This window comes from Petromyzon marinus, chromosome 4 (assembly GCF_048934315.1).
Source record: "Petromyzon marinus isolate PM22_M1 ecotype Great Lakes invasive population chromosome 4, UKy_Petmar_22M1.pri1.0, whole genome shotgun sequence".
In the NCBI taxonomy this organism is placed as follows: Eukaryota; Metazoa; Chordata; class Hyperoartia; order Petromyzontiformes; family Petromyzontidae; genus Petromyzon; species Petromyzon marinus.
The window spans coordinates 19,919,591-19,936,995 of NC_133670.1; the positions used below are offsets into that span (position 1 = coordinate 19,919,591).

The 17,405-nt window shown below is 52.7% G+C and overlaps 1 protein-coding gene across 3 annotated transcripts in view; it reads right to left on the minus strand.

Annotated features, from left to right (window-relative positions):
- Positions 1 to 17,405, minus strand: part of CHN1 (chimerin 1) — an 87,051-nt gene that overhangs the window by 16,618 nt on the left and 53,028 nt on the right. For 2 of the 3 annotated variants that reach the window (XM_032945667.2, XM_032945666.2), the window contains exons 5-7: positions 15,801 to 15,914; positions 7,701 to 8,037; positions 1,962 to 2,039 (exon numbers count right to left, since the gene is read on the minus strand). In XM_032945667.2, coding sequence (XP_032801558.2) covers positions 1,962 to 2,039; positions 7,701 to 8,037; positions 15,801 to 15,914 — 529 coding nt within the window. Of the gene's footprint in view, positions 1 to 1,961; positions 2,040 to 7,700; positions 8,038 to 13,583; positions 14,587 to 15,800; positions 15,915 to 17,405 lie in introns of those variants that run through there. The other variant, XM_032945668.2, reaches the window with a different exon arrangement.

Below are 17,405 nucleotides of genomic sequence, written 5' to 3' on the forward strand. Positions count from 1 at the left end.
CCACCCACGCATGCACGCAGCCCGTGACATTGACCTAAGCTCGAGACCTAACTCACAATGGGTTCTGGGAAGCAGGAAGCAGCGAAAGTGGGCCGGATGGAAGGCGACTGGCGTGACTCACATACACCGTCCCCCCCCTCGCGCCCCCCCCCCCCCCGACGGCTGTGCACCGTGCTTGCATCAACACACACGAGCCCCCTTCACGTGCCCGAGCGGCACTGGTCTCCGGTGACGAGAGTCCTGCCATTGGCCGGCTGGCTGGCTCACTTTGGAGCGAAAGGGTGATTTTGTACGAGGGTGACGGGCACAAGTGGAGAATGTTTAATTTTAGCAATGCAAAGACCGCGTGCGCAAATTGAGAAGCCATGTGGCTGTGATTTTATAACAAGTGCATTTTTTTCCCCGAACAACAGGGTGAAAGGAAATTTGTTCCAGCGGCAGACCGCTGCTGTTAATGTGGTAACACTCGCGCGCGCGCACGCACGCACGCACATGTGGTGGCGATTTTTTTGAAAACATAAAAGCAGCTGAAAAATGCACAAAGTAACGGCAAGAGACACGTGGAATTAAACATCAGAGTGTAACATTTACCGCAGCATTAGAATACGAACCATCGTGGACCGCCAACGGGATCCGCGGGTTAATGGGGAGGGCAGCTGTAGAGGCGGCGGCAGAAGTGGTGGCTCTCACAGTGATCTCGATCTGTCTGGGTCAGCGGCCCGGAAAATATTTCCGTTACCCGGCACACCACATCCCGTGTAGCTCTTGCTATGGCTCCGGCCATTAGTCATAGGTGCCACGGTGGCGAGGTGTTAACTACCTCGCCTGGTATGCAGGAGGTTGTGGGTTCGATCCCAACCCTGACACCTGCTCCATATTTGGAGTTTGCGTGTTCTCCCTCGTGGTCGCGTGGATTTTTCTCCAGGTCCTGCGAACGTTTCCCTCCACATTTAGGCACGTGCGTTTAGAGTATTTGGCTGCTACACATTTCCGCGTGATGATGAGCCACTTCGTTGAGCTATCATTTGTGCCCGGGGCCGCTTCTGAAAAGGAGCTACATATTTCAGTGGGCCTTACCTGGTTAAATAAATAAAAATAGCTTTAGCCATCGTTTCATTTACATACCACCTACTCCGGTCGACCGGAGACCAGGGAAATTATCCAGCAAGACATGAAAGCCCATAGCAGAGTCTGGAAGATGGCAGCGGTTTCTCGCAGAGCGTGAGAGGACTCGGGGCGGGCTGCCGGCACGAGCTGATGCCAGCTCCGCAGCGACGAGCGCGGTGTCCCGACGCAGCACGGTAAAGCTGGGGGCTGCGGGCTCGGTGGGCGAGGCGGTGGGCAGTTCTGATCACCCCGTACGCTAATCCTGTTCGTGGATTGAACGGACGGCTTGAGGAAGGGATCGCGCTTTGAAGAGCGACACGCAAGCACGGTGTCACATCTTTTTTTAAAAAGGGATAAATGAAGGATTCAATAACGGGAGGATTGCAATGTGCAGGATCGCACGAACAATCATCTGCAAAGGATAATGGTTGCAAAGACAGCATTGCATGTCGGAACAAATATACGCGCACACACATACACATACACACTCAGGGCTCAATTTCAGCCGCCTCTGTCCAGGTTTGGAGACCTGGAAAATATATCTGCGACCGGCACACCACATCCACAATGCCCGTAGCTACTAGTCACGTGCCTACTCCAGTCTACCAGAGATCCAGAATATATCAAGTGAGAAATTAAGCCCTTCACACACACATTTAGAAAACCCAAATATTCTACATATCCCCTTATGGGCTGTAGGAGCAAGTGCTGTCAGTGGAGAGAGGGATGACTAATTGTTTAAGGTCGCACGCACGCATGCACACACGCACGCACACGCAGAAACACACGCAGAAATGAGTTGGCCGGCGGAGGATTGGCGCGTTGGGTGCGAGCGTCTCCGAGTCTCTCCCTACCTTGAAGTTGTGCGCCTTCTCGTACTTGGCCGTGTGCTCGCCGTCCTTGAGGGTGGCGCGCCGCACCAGCGCCGACAGCTGCGAATAGGCCAACAGTTTCAGGGGCTGCCAGATGGAGGGGGCGGCTCCTCTCCGCTTGCCGCCGCCGCCGCCGCCTCTGCCACCATCGGCACCGGGGCGCCCGCCCAGCGCCGCCACCAGCAGCTCCTGCTGCGATCCCGGCTCGCTGCGTGGGGCCGTGCGCCAGCAGCAACTCGCGGGCATTGGCCGAGCACCACCACCGCCACCGTCACCACCGCTGCCCGGGCCGAGCCCCCGTAACGGCATTGCCTCCCCAAGGCAACGCCGGCTCGTCAAACGCTTGCCCTGGCTCGCGACCTCCGACTCTGGCTCGTTAAATGCCGTCTCTGGCTCGCGAGTGACACATCTCTGTTTCGCTGACAAAAGGCGATTAGGGCACGCACAGGTGGTCAGCCGGCCGGAGTGTCCAACGAGCCCATCCCACTTGGGCCGAAGGTCCCGTCGCAACCGCGATGAATAACCGACGCCTCGCCTCAGCAGCCTCTATTCTCCGATAGAGGTTCAACGGCTTCGCGGAGTGGAGCGGCGGCACAGTTTCTGAAGCCGCGTGATTCTGCCCGGATAAATTAATTTATTTCAGGCGCCAGCTTGCTTGCTCGTGCATCGCCCGACACCGTTCTCCCCCCCCCGCCCTCCGCCTGTGGTGTAGGAGGATGAAAGCGAGCGAGCGAGCGAGCGAGCGGTGATGCGCACCACCCTGACGCGCTGATCGGACACCCCCCCCCCCCGCCCCAACGCGCACGCACCCACACAGAAGCGACGCTAAGAGACGTGGCTCAAGGGGCTTTGAGCAGCCAACTCCAATGGCGGAAAATGAGCATGGGCAAAGTAGGGAAAAGGCGGTGGTCGTGAGCGAGCAGCGTGGGGTTAGCAGCGCAGGCTGGGAACTACTGTGGCTTTTAAAGCGCATTTTGTGTTTTTTTCTCAAGGCGCGATGCGACGCAGGGCACCGCTCATGTGACTCACGTTTCCCGATGAACAATTTCCTGTAAATCAAGAGGGGCTTTTTCCAAAAACATCGTGCAAATTTGTCAGAATAATAAACAAGTGGCCCAATTACAATTAAAACCACAAACACTAAATTTAGATGCCTGGACATTGAAAAATAATAAAAATTAACAAATAATACTCGGGTGCACTAGTTTAGCTTACGAACAGGCGGTGAGCTTTTAGCACAAGACATGGTTAATACTGTGTTTAGGATATGCAGAGGAAATGTTGGGTCTGACCTCTTAATCCAGCTCACTATTCTGCTTTCTGAAAATGCAGCCAGTGCCTACACAAGCCCCCTCCTGCACCACTGCAAGAGCGTTTCACTGTCGACACGGCAAACTCAGTCGTGTAATCCCATCATGTTTCCACGCGTTCGTCGACATGATAACAACTGCACCTTATGCATTCAATATGCAACGTCTGTCAGCTGAAAGTAAACAAATAATAAATGTTGCTAAAAAGAGTGAGATCCTAAATGTTCAGAAATGTTTCATTGGCTTGACAAGGCTCACATTGACGCCCCGGTAAATTCTAATGTGCCGTCTGACGAAGGGCAGCGAGTGTGTAAATCTAGGCCAGAGTGACGCTCCCCCATCCTCAAGTGGCCCTCCAACCCCAGCCTACACGGCTTGCTGACAGGGCTCTGCTGCGAGCCTCACCATCACCACCGCTCACCACAGCGGAACACCACTCCATTCTGTCCACTGGACATTAAATGTAACCGTGCCCAAGGGGACACTTGCGTCAGGATCACGGCGTGAGATAAATGTTTAATTATGCTTCACCCGAGCCCATCTATGGAACAATTTCCACTGCATCAGCCCAGGGCACCAGCCAATTTGGGCGACCCAACAAACCATACATTTCGATGTGGTGCAAAGTAAAACGACAGCATGATTTCAAATAGCGCAACTTTTACTTACGGACACACGTAGTGAATTTCTGCCCCCGGCGGGTCGAATTAGTTAATGAACGACCTTGTGGTGATGAAACAAAGTCATGCTTATTTCTGTCTGAGAGACAGCCCAATCCCAGCGGAGCATCCGCCAGGGACTACGAGGAACGCAACGGTGTGCAGACGCCAGCCTCGCAGCCGCCCACGGCACTGCAGCGCGCCAGACTCGATGCGGAGGTAACGCGTCATCAGCCGGGAACCCATCCGCCGCTGGACGAAGGCCAAGCCGTTGCCGTCTCTCACAATGCATCCAGCGACCTGCACACGAGCCAATTGTCATCGCTCCGAATTCCTCGGGGGCGTGTTGCCTCCTTTGGCCGTAACTCCCGTTGTTAGTCTCCACCAGGACACGTCGAGTGACGTCGAGCGACGCGTCCTGCCCAAGCCCACTTACGTCTCTCAACACAATCCAGATGATGTCTCCGACTTGCATACCGTCCCTAATCCACGTGTTTCTCTTTCTGTCTCTCAGTGCAATTCCAAGGATGCACCTCCCCGTGCTTCTTTGCCAATGTCCACGTTCTGCTGCTCCACGTGTCTGTAGCAGGTAACGTGAACCGATTAATAACCCGCCCATTCTTGTGCGTGTGAGGGCGCTCGTCTTTGCAAGAGCTGCGCGAGCGTGGGCGCACACTCAGCCACATGCCCCCACCTCCCTCCCCAAGCGATCGTGCACTTTGCTGACCCACTATTTGAATGTTGGATTTTACCAATGCCCTGACATGATCAAATTACGCAGCCGCTGGGATCGCAGCAGTCATCCGAAGCCGATTTGGACAGTTGTGCTTTTAGTGTAATCGCTTTGCGACATTTGCTCCTCGACTGCATTCCAGCGTGAAAAAAATAAAGAGCAGAGCCACGTGACCGCCGTGACAACGCTCACGATGTCCAACGCTCCACTATCCGGCGACTCCTGCGGACGAACAGGCAATTTTTTTTGTTCCTAACAAATCTAAATACTGTACGCATGTATTTTAACAATCCCTCAAGCACGTGATAACGTTGAATAGGAATCCGGATTATTCGCTTGCAAATAGATAGATAGATATGTATGCATGCCTGACAACGCTAGATTCAATTACCGATGAAACGTTTACTCTCCAACACAACCGGTGTGCTGAACTAGCAACTAATTGGCATTTTTTGTTTACGTGACAAACCTCACTAATTGTATGTTTCGGGTGGTTGCAGATTTAACGACATTCATATTTACGCGATGTAACTAAAAAAAACCTCTCTGAAGCATGTTGATCTTCTTTTGTAACGTACGTGTCAACCGCTAGCGCTGCGGCTCGCCACACAAGAGGTACAAAGACAAAGATCCCCCGTGTAGCCTCAACAAACTGTTGGGGCAAGTGCTGTTAGCGGGCACCTATGAAGGCCGGCACGCCACACGAGGGGGTGGGTGGCCAACACCACGCCCGGCCGCCTTTGTCTCTCCAGTGCCGATGTTTAAACACCGCACAAGGGACTCATTTGAGGCTGAGTCGACCTAGGAGGGGGCCCAGGACCGGTTCAAATAATCGTCACCGTTGTTGTCCGTGAGCAGGAATTGAACTCAGGTGACCCGGGTTCGTAAGGCCGCAGCGCGCTGACCGCGCTATCGAGATACATGCGCACACGCACGCGCAAAGCAAACATCAATACGTTGTTAGCGCAGCCCCATGAATCAGAAATTAATGGCACCCACAAACACCACTTGCATCCCCTCGTTTCACAAAGGTCATTTTTTTACCAAACCTCTTCATTTGAGCTTGAGGAGGAGGTGCTCCTGCAAGTTGCCGTGCCTCACGGGGCATTTGCCCCCCTCTGGGCAAACCAGAGCCTCGTGTGCGTCACAGCCCATTTGTGCGGAATAATTGGACTCGGCCGGGATGGAGAGCGGTGGAGAGGCGGGGTGGGGAGGGGGAGACACCAGGGGTGTGATTAATGGCCAACTGTGATGGGGAATTATACAGTCAGGGCTTTTGTTTATGTTTGTAAGGGGGAGTGAATGTGGAAGAATGAAAGGAGGAACTTTGAATGGGATTCGGGTGCAGTAAATCCTGCTGCGGCAGGCTTTGGTAAATCAAGGACATCTGTGAGAAGTTCAAGTATCGCTGATTTGACCCATACTCATTTATGACCCAACATAAACCTCCAACCCGAGTGCAACCCAAACAAAACCATAACCAAGCCAACACCAGACCCTCACCCAAACCTCACCCCAATATAAACCCCAACCCTAACCCAATCTCAACGCAACAAAAACACCATCCCTCGCCAGCTCAATCATAAACATCGGTATTTAAAAATATGAAATAACATCAAAAATTGTTATTACCACTAAAATTAACCACCGCCACATCGTCACGTGCCAATGTTCAATGTCGTCACTGCCGCGGTGAGCCAATAATTGTTTGACGTTGCGATAACTGTGGTAGATTTAAAAATAGGATATCTCCAATCTCTGCTCCCCTTCCTGCCGGCGAAGCCGGACGATGACTCGTTGGGGTTTGTTTAGGGGGTCCCGTGGTTATGTTTACAGTGCCGGACGTGACACAGGCAGCCCACGCAACTTTCAAGTTTAAGACATCAAGATGTGGGAAAAAAAAAGCGCAGAGTAATTGCTCTGTTTGGATTATTCATCAGATGCGCGTAAACACTCCGTTAAATCTCCTGCGCCCAAGCATGGCGCCGTGGCTGTGCGCAAAGAACGTTGCCATTTGACCTTGTGTGCATGTGTGCGTTACATCGTCGGTGCGGGCGCGCGCGCGCGTGTGTGTGTAGTGTGGGGAGCGGTGGCATGGCTGTTAGCGCTACGCCACACTCCGATCTCGGCCGCTCGAGTTCGATTCCCACTCACGGCCAACACCAGTGACGATGATCTAAACCCGTCCCTGGGCCTCCCATAGGTCGACTCAGCATCACATGAGTACCTAGTGCGATGTGTAAAAAAACATCGCCACTGGGGAGACAAAGGTGGTCGGGCGTGGTGCTGGCCACCCACCCCCTCGTGTACTGTGCCGGCCTTCAAAGGTGCCCGCCAACAGCACTTGCCCTAAGTCTGTTAAAGGCTACCTTCGCCTCTGTAAACATTGCGTGCGTTACCTTGAGCGTGTCACCTTGTCGTGGCGAGCATTACATTGCGGGCGATTGCCAGCCTCGGTGCGTTACCACATGTCCATCGCAAAACTGGCGACCCACCCGAACCGTCGTGACGACACGACAGGGCAAATCATCGCGCGTGCGCATCTCCCGCGTACGGAGGCCGCTCGGTCGCTTTCCAACGGCCGGTTTGAGCAGCGCACCCAGACCGGGCCCACAAAAGGTCTGCGGCGACATCGCCGCCACTTTGCATTTGCCTCTGCTGTACTTGGCACTGCTGTCGTGTTTTTGGATTGTTTGTTGTTGTAACGCTCTTACCCGCCCCTGACTGGACGTCTGTGAAAAATAGCCAATAAAAGCTCAAACAGTATAAACAAATATTCTGATTCTGATAATCGTGGTTCTTTCGGTAAAGTTCGCCTGATGAAGGCCGCTTGTGTTGCGATCGAAACGTCGTGGGGGGGGGGGGGGGTTGCTTTAATTATCTTCAATTTATTATTTAAATTTTTTTTATTTTTATTTTATCATTTTATTTGTATTGTCCATCTACGTGACTTTACCGAAAGAACCCGAGAATAAGAATTCCTGCAGTCACGAAAGTTTCAAGTCGTCCCCGTGGTTACCTTGTCGCCGGGCGAGCTCAGATCGTTGTCCGCGGGCGCGGACGGCGTGACGGCGCGGACGTCCCGAGCGGCGCCCGAGCGCGCCGCGCGCCAGTTCCCGCTCCCGCCGCCGCCGCCACCGCCTCCCGCGGGCCCCGCCGAGCCGGCGGTGGTGTAGCCCACGTGCTCGTAGATGGGGTTGATGGTCATGCGCGCGATGTACTCGGCCGCCTTGGTCTCCACGTAGAGGGTGATGAAGCCGTCCGTGACCAGGTCGTGGATCGACTCGAAGCGCTTCTCGCCCACAAAGTGCTTCCCGTCGTAGAAGAGGCGGAAGTTGCGCGTCTGGTTCCCGAATCTGCGGCGCCCACAGGGGTGATCGATGAAAGCGATGGTAGCGGTCGTTGCTCGCTCGCAAATTTAACGGATAGTTGAGCAGCTCAGCTGGTTTAGTTTTTGTTTTAGTTTGCGGTCCTTCACCCCGCACTTCCCTTTAGCACTGTTGGTCACGCATGATGTGAAAGAAGTTCAACATACATACATGCACACAAACACCCATACACAGAGTTAAGCAGTGTACTTGGCCTGGCGCAAGCTCAGTGGTGATGGACAGCGGCTCTCCCCGTGGTGACGGACAGCCGAGCCGTGTCCCTTTAGCAATGGTTTCTGTCTCTCAGTTCAGGGAAACCCTTTGGCTGGATTTCAATTTTGATAGACCCCCTGATAACAACACAACTCAAAACTCAAGTTTTAATTCACACTGGGTAACCTTTACGACGAGAATTATCAGTAAATAAAAATAGAATTTGGCGTCATATTTCGTGACAATAAATATGCCCAACATTCTCGGCGGCCATGAAATTGGGATCACGAAAGCCAACAGGAAACACAGTGATTTTAAAAGTACCTGTATTTAAACGTACGCAATCATCTCTAATGTCTGCACATGAAAGGAATCGCAGGCTAGACGTAAACAACAGCTTCTGACTCCTATTTTCAGTTGAAGGGGCCTCACGGATCTTGCCCAACGCTACCGTTTCAGGAAACCCACAATTGCAGCGAGCATTCAAACCCACCTCCTGCGCCTCCCCCCCCCCGCCCCCCGTTTTAAAAAAATGACGTTAATCTGATGCTGTGCCACATGTGGAGGCAATTGTTGAGCCCCATTGTGCCATTCCATCACTTGGCCAGAAAACTCGGCGGGCACGGTGATCAAAGCACGCCGTGCAGCTTATGCGCGGTGAAATTAGGCGCAATGTTAGAAGCTGCCGCTCGTATAAGTGCCGTCTTGATTAAATAGCGGAAAACGCGGCGGCTTTCAGTTTTTTTTTTTTAAGTCCGTTCAATTCCAAGCTGTAACGCGTCAAAGCAACGAACGGGCTTGCGGTTCAAAACGCGGGGGCGGCGGCGGGGTCTGGGTGCGAGCGCAACCCGCTCGTGGGGTCACCGCGGCTTCCAGCCCGGCGAGCCGCATCACCGCGCCTTTGCTCAGTGGCATTTGACGGCGACGGCCAGCGGCTTCTCGGGCAGCGGTCGACGAGCAGTGGGATTCCCCCTCTCTCTTGGAACATCTCTGGGATGTCTCCTTTCTGCTGCAGCTCTCAAAGAACACCGGAGGGATTTTTTTTGAGCGTGTTGAAGAATTCTCAACTGCTCCTTCGCGATGAAGCCGTGGACGCGTCCCACCTCTCTGTGGCACCGTGATCAGTGGGCGGGGCCAATCCGCGTCGCGATGAATAGGACTGGAGATGCCAATGATATTCAGTGTATAAAAAAAAAACACTACCTGACTCATCATTGATCACCGGCAGTATCAGCAGGAGCAGCAACAGCAGCAGCAGCACCCCATTGTGCAATCAACGCCACACTCGTCTCAGCACCGCACGCAATAAACACGCGCAGCAGCAGCAGCAACCTTTGCTCACGCTCTCGTATCTCCTGTGACACCTGTGTCAAGCAAGGGAGAGCGATGATATCGCTACTGGGTTTCTCACTAACCAGCCCGTGGGAGCCAGGCAAGACTAAAAATAGCTCACGTACCCCTTTGACGTAAAGCTCGGGCACTCCGAGTGCTATGGCGGTCAAATATATATACAATACAATAAAAAACTCCCAGCACTTAGCAGGTACGCCCCCACTCGGACCCGTCGCCATCTGCGGAGCGACCACAAATCCGCTCGCCGGCACACAAAAAAAAAGGTCACGTAAAAGCCAGGTCCTCGAATTAAACGGCAAAAGGTATCATCTCCTGCCCCCCCCCCCAACCCATACTGCCGCACTACTATGCACAAGGCTGCCCTAATCTCCACAAGGCGTCTTCAAAAGCGCCCGTGGATCGTGGCTTGTTAAAACGACCGAGGGCAGATATCGATCTCGTGCCCAGCCAAGCTGCCGAAAGCAATGGGGGTGGAAATGAAGCAGCTCGAGCGTATTTACCAGGTGCTGAGGCCTTCCACCTTCCCCCCCCTCCGCCTGGGATGAAACATTCCCACGCTGCTACCCTTCTCAATAACCCCCCCCATTCGCCTGGCCCTCGAGCCGGTCCCCTTACAAAGCCACGAAATCGCTCTGCGGCGTCTCGCGGACCGCGCCCGCGGCGCGTGAGCGGTCGGTGTTGGGCGCGCAACAAGAAAACAGAAAACGCCCCCCCCCCCCCCCGCGCGATGCGATCCCCGGGGGCCCCGCGCACCGCGCGGATGGCGAAAGACAACGGAGCACAGTGGACAAAACCCGATTTCGTCTCAGCGGCTGCCAGCATTTTGGCCACGGGGCCACGAATGCACCTGACTTTATCAGGTCGTGCAAGTCAAGCGGGGTTAGTTTGTACTTGGATGGATGACTGCCTTGGATAGAGGACCAAGGGTTGTAGCCACGAGCTGTGAGGTCACTACAAGATGGCAGGGCAGCAACGGATACGACTTGGATCTATCTGTCGCGCAGCTTTGAGCATCACCGCCTTGCGCACAGGAGGTCGTGGGTTCGATCCCGACCCCGACGGCTGCTGTATATTTGGAGTTTGCGTGTTCTCCCCGTGAGAAAACTCACCACACATACTATTTTTACTTTTACTGTTTTTGTTTTACCAGGTAAGGACCACTGAGCTACATAGCTCTATTTCACATGCGACCTGGCCACAGATGATCGCTCGACAAAGTGTCTCATCGCCGTGGAAATTTATAGCAGACAAATACCCTAGACGCATGTTGATTTTAAATGTGGAGAATTTACAATCAACATGCGAAAAATAAACGTGATCGCCGGGAGAGAGACATGCAAACTCCAAATATACAGCTATAAGAGTCCGGATCGAACCCATGATCTTGTCACGGAGCATAAACCATCACGTGAAATACTCTTTGGTTCTTTAGGTAAAGTCACATAGGTAAAATAATAATAATAAATAAATAACATTTAAATTAAAAAGAATCAAATCACGACGTTTCGGAGGCAACACAAGCTTCCTTCATCAGGTGTAAAAAAGGCACAGCAAAATAACTGTTTTTCATCAATTTCATCACGTGAAACAACTCCAGTCATCCTCGCAGCAGCTTTTGGCAAGCCATCAAAAAACAGACGGTCAACGCATCTTGTGCTTTCAGATGCATTTCGGCAGTCCTCTGGAACGCTCTTTCTTCCGATATTAGGAAGCCACTGGGATCTATCCACTTTTGAATCATCTAGATTGAAAACTAGTTTCTTTAGATTACCAAGATTGGCTACGTACGGTGTGAAAGAAGTTCAAAGTTCATAAACCAGGGCGAGCCTCTGCAACGAGCGGCGAGAGAGCGTCAACCACCCGGCGGTGGCGAGGGGCTCCACGCGCACGGCCGCTGTTCCCCGTCGCCATCCAAAAGAGCGGGGGGGGGGGGTCATTTTCCACAAGGGCCAAGTCCCATTGCGAACACAACTGTTCAACTGTGTGGGTCCGCGCATAATTGCACATGCCGTCATCAGTCAGAAACATCCGATCAATTTCACGCCTTCAGCTCAGGCAACTGAATTTTGCCCTTGGACGGCGAGTACAGGAACAGCAATTTAAATGCACAGTGTCGCCTGTCACGGGCCATTAGGGCGCATTACCGTATATGCGTTGTGTATATAAACTGTACGCATTCTGTACACAAACTATAAGCACGCGTCTGCTCACGCCTCAGTCCTGGGTGCTCGCACTCGGCCGTGGCCTCAGCTTAAGAGGCCGTTGCACCCAGCGCACGTAGTCGAATCCTCAGCACTAACCCAAGCACGACTGCATCGTGCAGAACAACAGCAGAGAGCGCAGTCGAGGCCGTCGCAGCACCGAGGCTTCGGAGAACAGCGCCAACAGCAGTTTATGAATCTGACTTGTATCCCACGCACGCGTTTCACGCTTGAACAAAACTTCAGATGCGGTTGCTTGAGTGCGAGTCACTGTCGCTCGCGCGCAGACTGCGTTGCAAGCTTGCCGATACCGTTACAGACTGCGTTGCAAGCTTGCCGATACCGTTACAGACTGCGTTGCAAGCTTGCCGATACCGTTACAGGCACTCCGGCAACCAAGGCCTTCTGCGGGCGGAAAAAAAAACACGACTGGATCTGGGCACAACTGCAGGTCGCTAATTCCCCTCTGCTGCTCCCACAATCAGGAATTCCCTGTCCCTGTTTAAGTCAAGGCTCAAGATTTTCCTTCCCCCCCCCCCACTACCGATGACCGACTCCGTCTACGTACAACATAAACACACGCGCTCACTGTTTCTGCACAGCATCTTGAGACGTGGCCGCCGATATGAATCCAGACCCTATTGCCTCTGTGAGCAGTACAGTTGCCTCTCGTCGTTATTAAGAACAACGGAGATGCCACCGGCGTCTTGGCCGAGGACCCTTGGGAGAGGCGTGAGAGCAGCTCGAGACAAAGATGCATCAACAGCCGGGAAAATAATCAAATACACGGCCAGCGCATGATGGGAAAAACGACACGCCGCAGATTGTGGGACCCCGGCAACATCCGTACTCTTATCAGGAAATCCGTGATAACAGATGCAATAAGAGCTCAAGATTGTCCAACAATTGGGTTTTAAAGAGGCTTTCATGCAGATACGCAACAACAATAAAGGACTTGCACTTATCATGGCCCTTTTGGACTGCAAATCTTGACGATGACACGAAGCGTAATGCGGGAGAGAGGCCGGCTATTCTCAGACTCGGCTGGCAAGTGTCTGTGCTCCTTGCCGTTAATACTTAATACCACTAAAGAGGATTTTTGGTCCCGGTCCAAGTCTTCGCTGTAGATGAGAGCTGCTCTGCAGATTAAGGGGTCCGTTAAGCTGGAAATTGTACGTCTGCCTGTTCTTGCCATTCCATTCAAGCCCCTGCATCCCGGGCACGCGGCACGCGCAGTGGTCCCCCTCACTTATTCATTAATTAATTTAAGAGCGTGAACGCACGTGTTTATCTGCGATTGCCCGTCACGTGACTTCTATATGCGGGAGGCACCTGGTTGACAGGGAAGGGTTTGGCACTGCGAGAAACTCCCCTCGGCCGCGCATGGGGTTTTACCCATCATCATCATCATCGTCGTCCTCTGGTCTAACACCTTTTGAGACGAGGCTCCAAAGCAAGCTATCTCTGGTGTGGATCAATCAGTTTCAAAGACAATGCATATATGATCAGAGTATGTTTTTTGTTTGCATTCTGAGCACAAGTATTGTGGCTAATGCAGACATGATTCCTTGTAAAAGGTTTCAGTTTGGTGTTTTAACATCTTAACACAGCTGTTTTGTTGCCAGAAAATAGGGGGAAAACCTATACTCATATTTTGGCACTGGCAAAGGAGGTCCCATGAGGCCTTTAACTTGCGTACGTTCTCTTATCCGTGCATTCCTCTTTCCGGCTCTTGGTTTAATTCCAAGGTTACACCTCTCCACTCACAGGCAGGGCAAAACTTCGGCAAGAGCTGGACATAGCAGGATTCTGGGCACGCCTTTCACTTGTCCTCTGACCAGAACGGAGCACGGCACAATCTGATGGGGCTGATGGGGAGAGAAGCCATTGGTAAATACAACTTTGTGTTGAACTCTCATTTGCAAGAACCATGCATGAACAAATGCATGCTTTCTTTAACACGTTAAAAGCGTTCCTCGGATCTACGGAGTGAGGCAGCTATAACAACTTGGTAAAAAGTATTCTTTTTTTCGAACTGTTTCATTGGCGGGCGTGCTACAAAATAAACGTAATTGCAGCGAGTGATCGTTTGCCATTAGCAGCGCTGGGCTATGAATCGGGACTCACCCGTACATCCGTCTGGCTTCCTGTTTCTCGTTGGGTGCTGGGCACATGGACGCACTGCACGAGCTTCGGTCGACAGGAGAACCGAATTCATTGTTGAGAGAATGAAGAGTGCAAATGATGGCGGCCTTTAGCACATACAAAGACGAAGATAACCCCTCATTCATAGACTTTTGGGACGAGTGCAGTTAGTGAGCACTTGTGGAGGCAGTGCAAGAGGAGGTGGGTGGCCAGCACCACGCCCGACCGCCTTTGTCTTCCCGGTGGCGTTGTTTACACACCGCACCAGGTACTCATTTGAGGCAGAGTTAATCTACACACAAAGATAAAGATCTCCCGTATAGCCTGTAACAGACTGTTGGGTCAAGTGCTTTAGCGAGCACCTATGAAGGTCGGCATGGCACACGAGAGAGTGGGTGGCCGGCACCCCGCCCGGCCGCCTTTGTCTCCCCGGTGGTGATGATTTTCACACACCGCACCAGGTACTCATTTGAGGCTGAGTCGACCTGGGGAAGTCCCAGGACCGGTTCGAGATAACAGTCACCGGTGTTGGCCACGAGCGGGAATCAAACTCGCGTCGCCGGGTTCGTAGCGCAGCGAGCTAACCGCTGCACCACCGCTCCTCACACGTGCACACGGAGACAAAGATCCCACTCCCCCCAGAGTCGTACCAAGACTTTCGGGGAAAGTACTGTAAGCGAGCAAGCACACACAAACAATCAAACGCATACACATGGAGACAAAGACGCAGACACAAAGTTAAAGGTCCCTTGATAGCTTACGCAGGCTGCTGGAGGAAGTGATGTTCGCGAACACCTATTAAGCGCAGCACCGCGGCGCGCGAGGGGGAAGTGGGGCGAGCATGATTCCCGGCCACCTTTGTATCCCAAGTGCTAATGTTTCACACGTAAAAGCAGATAATCACTTGAGGCTGAGTCAACCCAGGGGAGGCCCAGGACTGGTCCAGACGTCACGAGCAACCAATGTTCACCATGGTCGGGAAATACGCACACTCCAAACAAACATTCAAAAACAAAGACACAAAGATCCCCCGCATAGCCTTAACAGACTGTACGGGCAAGTGCTGTTAGCGAGCACCTATAAAGGCCGGCACGGCACATGAGGGGGTGGGTGGCCAACACCACGCCCGGCCGCCTTTGTCTCCCTAGCGGCGATGTTTAGACACCGCACCAGATACTCATTGGAGACTGAATCGACCTAGGGGAGGCCCAGGACCGGTTCAGATAATCGTCACTGGTGTTCGCCGTGAGCGGGAATCGAACCCGTGTCGCCGGGTTCGTAGCGCAGCACGCTAACCGCTACACTACCGCATACACACGCACACTCATACCGGGTCTTCTGTTGCAGTGACACGTGTGAACAACACACAATGATTTAGACTTGCTCCCACTGTCAATTACCATAATTAAATGCCATGCAAAGCATCAATCTCCGAGATCTAACAAGATTACAACGTGGACTACATTACTCCCAGGACAGGGCTGTGACTCTTGTAAATATGATAGAAATACTTCCTCGGGGGTCTCATAAGACACTCTGTCAAGGTATTAAAATTTCAGATTTAACCGGAATATACCGTGCATGCATACAAAACAGGGGTGCCGCGGTGGCTAGGAGATGTTAACCACCTCGCCTGGTACACAGGAGGTCGTGTGATCGATCCCGACCCTGACGCCTGTTGTATATTTGGAGTTTGCGTGTTCTCCCCGTGGTCGTGTGGATTTTTTTCTCCGGGTCCCCCGGTTTTTACCACCAGTTTAGTTTTAAGTGGGGGGGGGGGGGGGTGTTGGGGGGGGTGGGGTGGGGGGGAGGGGTAGAGATGGGGCGCGAGCCTCTCACCGCAGCGCCAGCGTGTAGGTGCCCGGCTGACGCTGGCTCTCCCGGATCAGGTAGCTCCCCTCGAGCCCTCCGAGGAGCTTGTCCGTGTCTTCTCGCGAGATCATCCCGTGGAACCTTGGGCGAGGCAAGCAGTGCAGGCACCCAGATTACACATGCAGGGGACAGCGATCGATAGAGAGAGAGAGAAAATAAACGACATGACAATTTCGTTACAGTTTTTTTTACTACACTCGTATAAACGTCGCGCATTTTGTCTTGAGAAAATGACCCCTGTCTCTCAGAGAGCCAAGGGTCAGATTCCTCAGATGAAGCCATTATTTTGGTTCTGCTTGCTTCGGTGGAGCATACAACCAATGGCGATGCATTTTGCACAACATCGGGCGAGACAACGGCCCCGCTGCAATGGAGACGGATTTTATGCAGATGCAGCGAAGCTGTTTGAACCGTTAAATCAATAACATTTTAAATGCATTTCCAGGCCTCGTGCGATGCTCTCTGAACTCCACGCTGTGCTGCCGATGGCGACGTGCTACCTTTTATCCTGTTCCCCGCTTGGCTTGTTGTTTATACCTTATCTGTGGCTTGTTGTTTATACCTTATCTGTGGCTTGTTGTTTATACCTTATCCGTGCCCGGAAGGATTCCACGACGCAACAATCTGTTTAAAAGACGTTTGTGCGTGCGACGCTTTGCACGTGCGAGACTACATTTATGTGACATTATATTCCCGTTAAAAAATTCCGTAATGGCACGGAACAAATGAGACCAAACATACAAAACGGACACCACAACTGAAAGAGTACAAACGAGGGGAATTAATTGTTGAATGTTGACGACGACTCGTGACAATCCATCGAAAGGTGCCATGGGGGGGGGGAGGGGGGGGGAGTTGAATAGTTCCACGCCCATCTATGTCCACATGGGGCTCTCCACGGTGCAGACGTTCAAAACCACAACCATCTTCTGGTGCCACCGATGGGCCGGTCCCAAGCGACCGCGTGGCCCTCATGCAGCCTACGGCTCTGACCCGGTAGGCCTCGTGAGCCCCTGGCCTGCGGCTCAAGCTCTCTGTCTTTTATGGAAGCCAATGCCAGAAAAGAAAAAAAAACGCCTCCGGGGCTCTGTAGAAGTCCATGGCAGCGCTTTAAAAAGTCCATCATCGGGAATCCTTTTTTTCCCAACTCGAACTAGAAGTCTGCTCCATCCACGTCCCGCCGCTCGCCTGCGCCTTTCATCACCGAACCGCGGGTTTTCTCGACAGCGAACCGCACAATTTAATTATTAACGATGATAGAAACACGCGCGCTTTCATGTGATAAAAGTGTACGGCCGTGGGAGCCTCCAGAGGTTTACACTGACAGGTCCACGCTGCGAAACGCACACCGGGCCCTGATGTCACACCCGCTGTGCAGGGCGCTGTGCAGGGTGCCACAGCGATAGAGCTACACCCTCGACGTCGGTTCCACGGCTGGAAAAGTCCAGCGGTGGTGTTTATAACTCTCAATTATCTGGGAAAGGTTATCCAACGCGTGTGCAAAATTAGGGCATTTAAATGTATTTGATGTTAACGGCCTCGCCTGGTATACAGGAGGTCGTGGGTTCGATC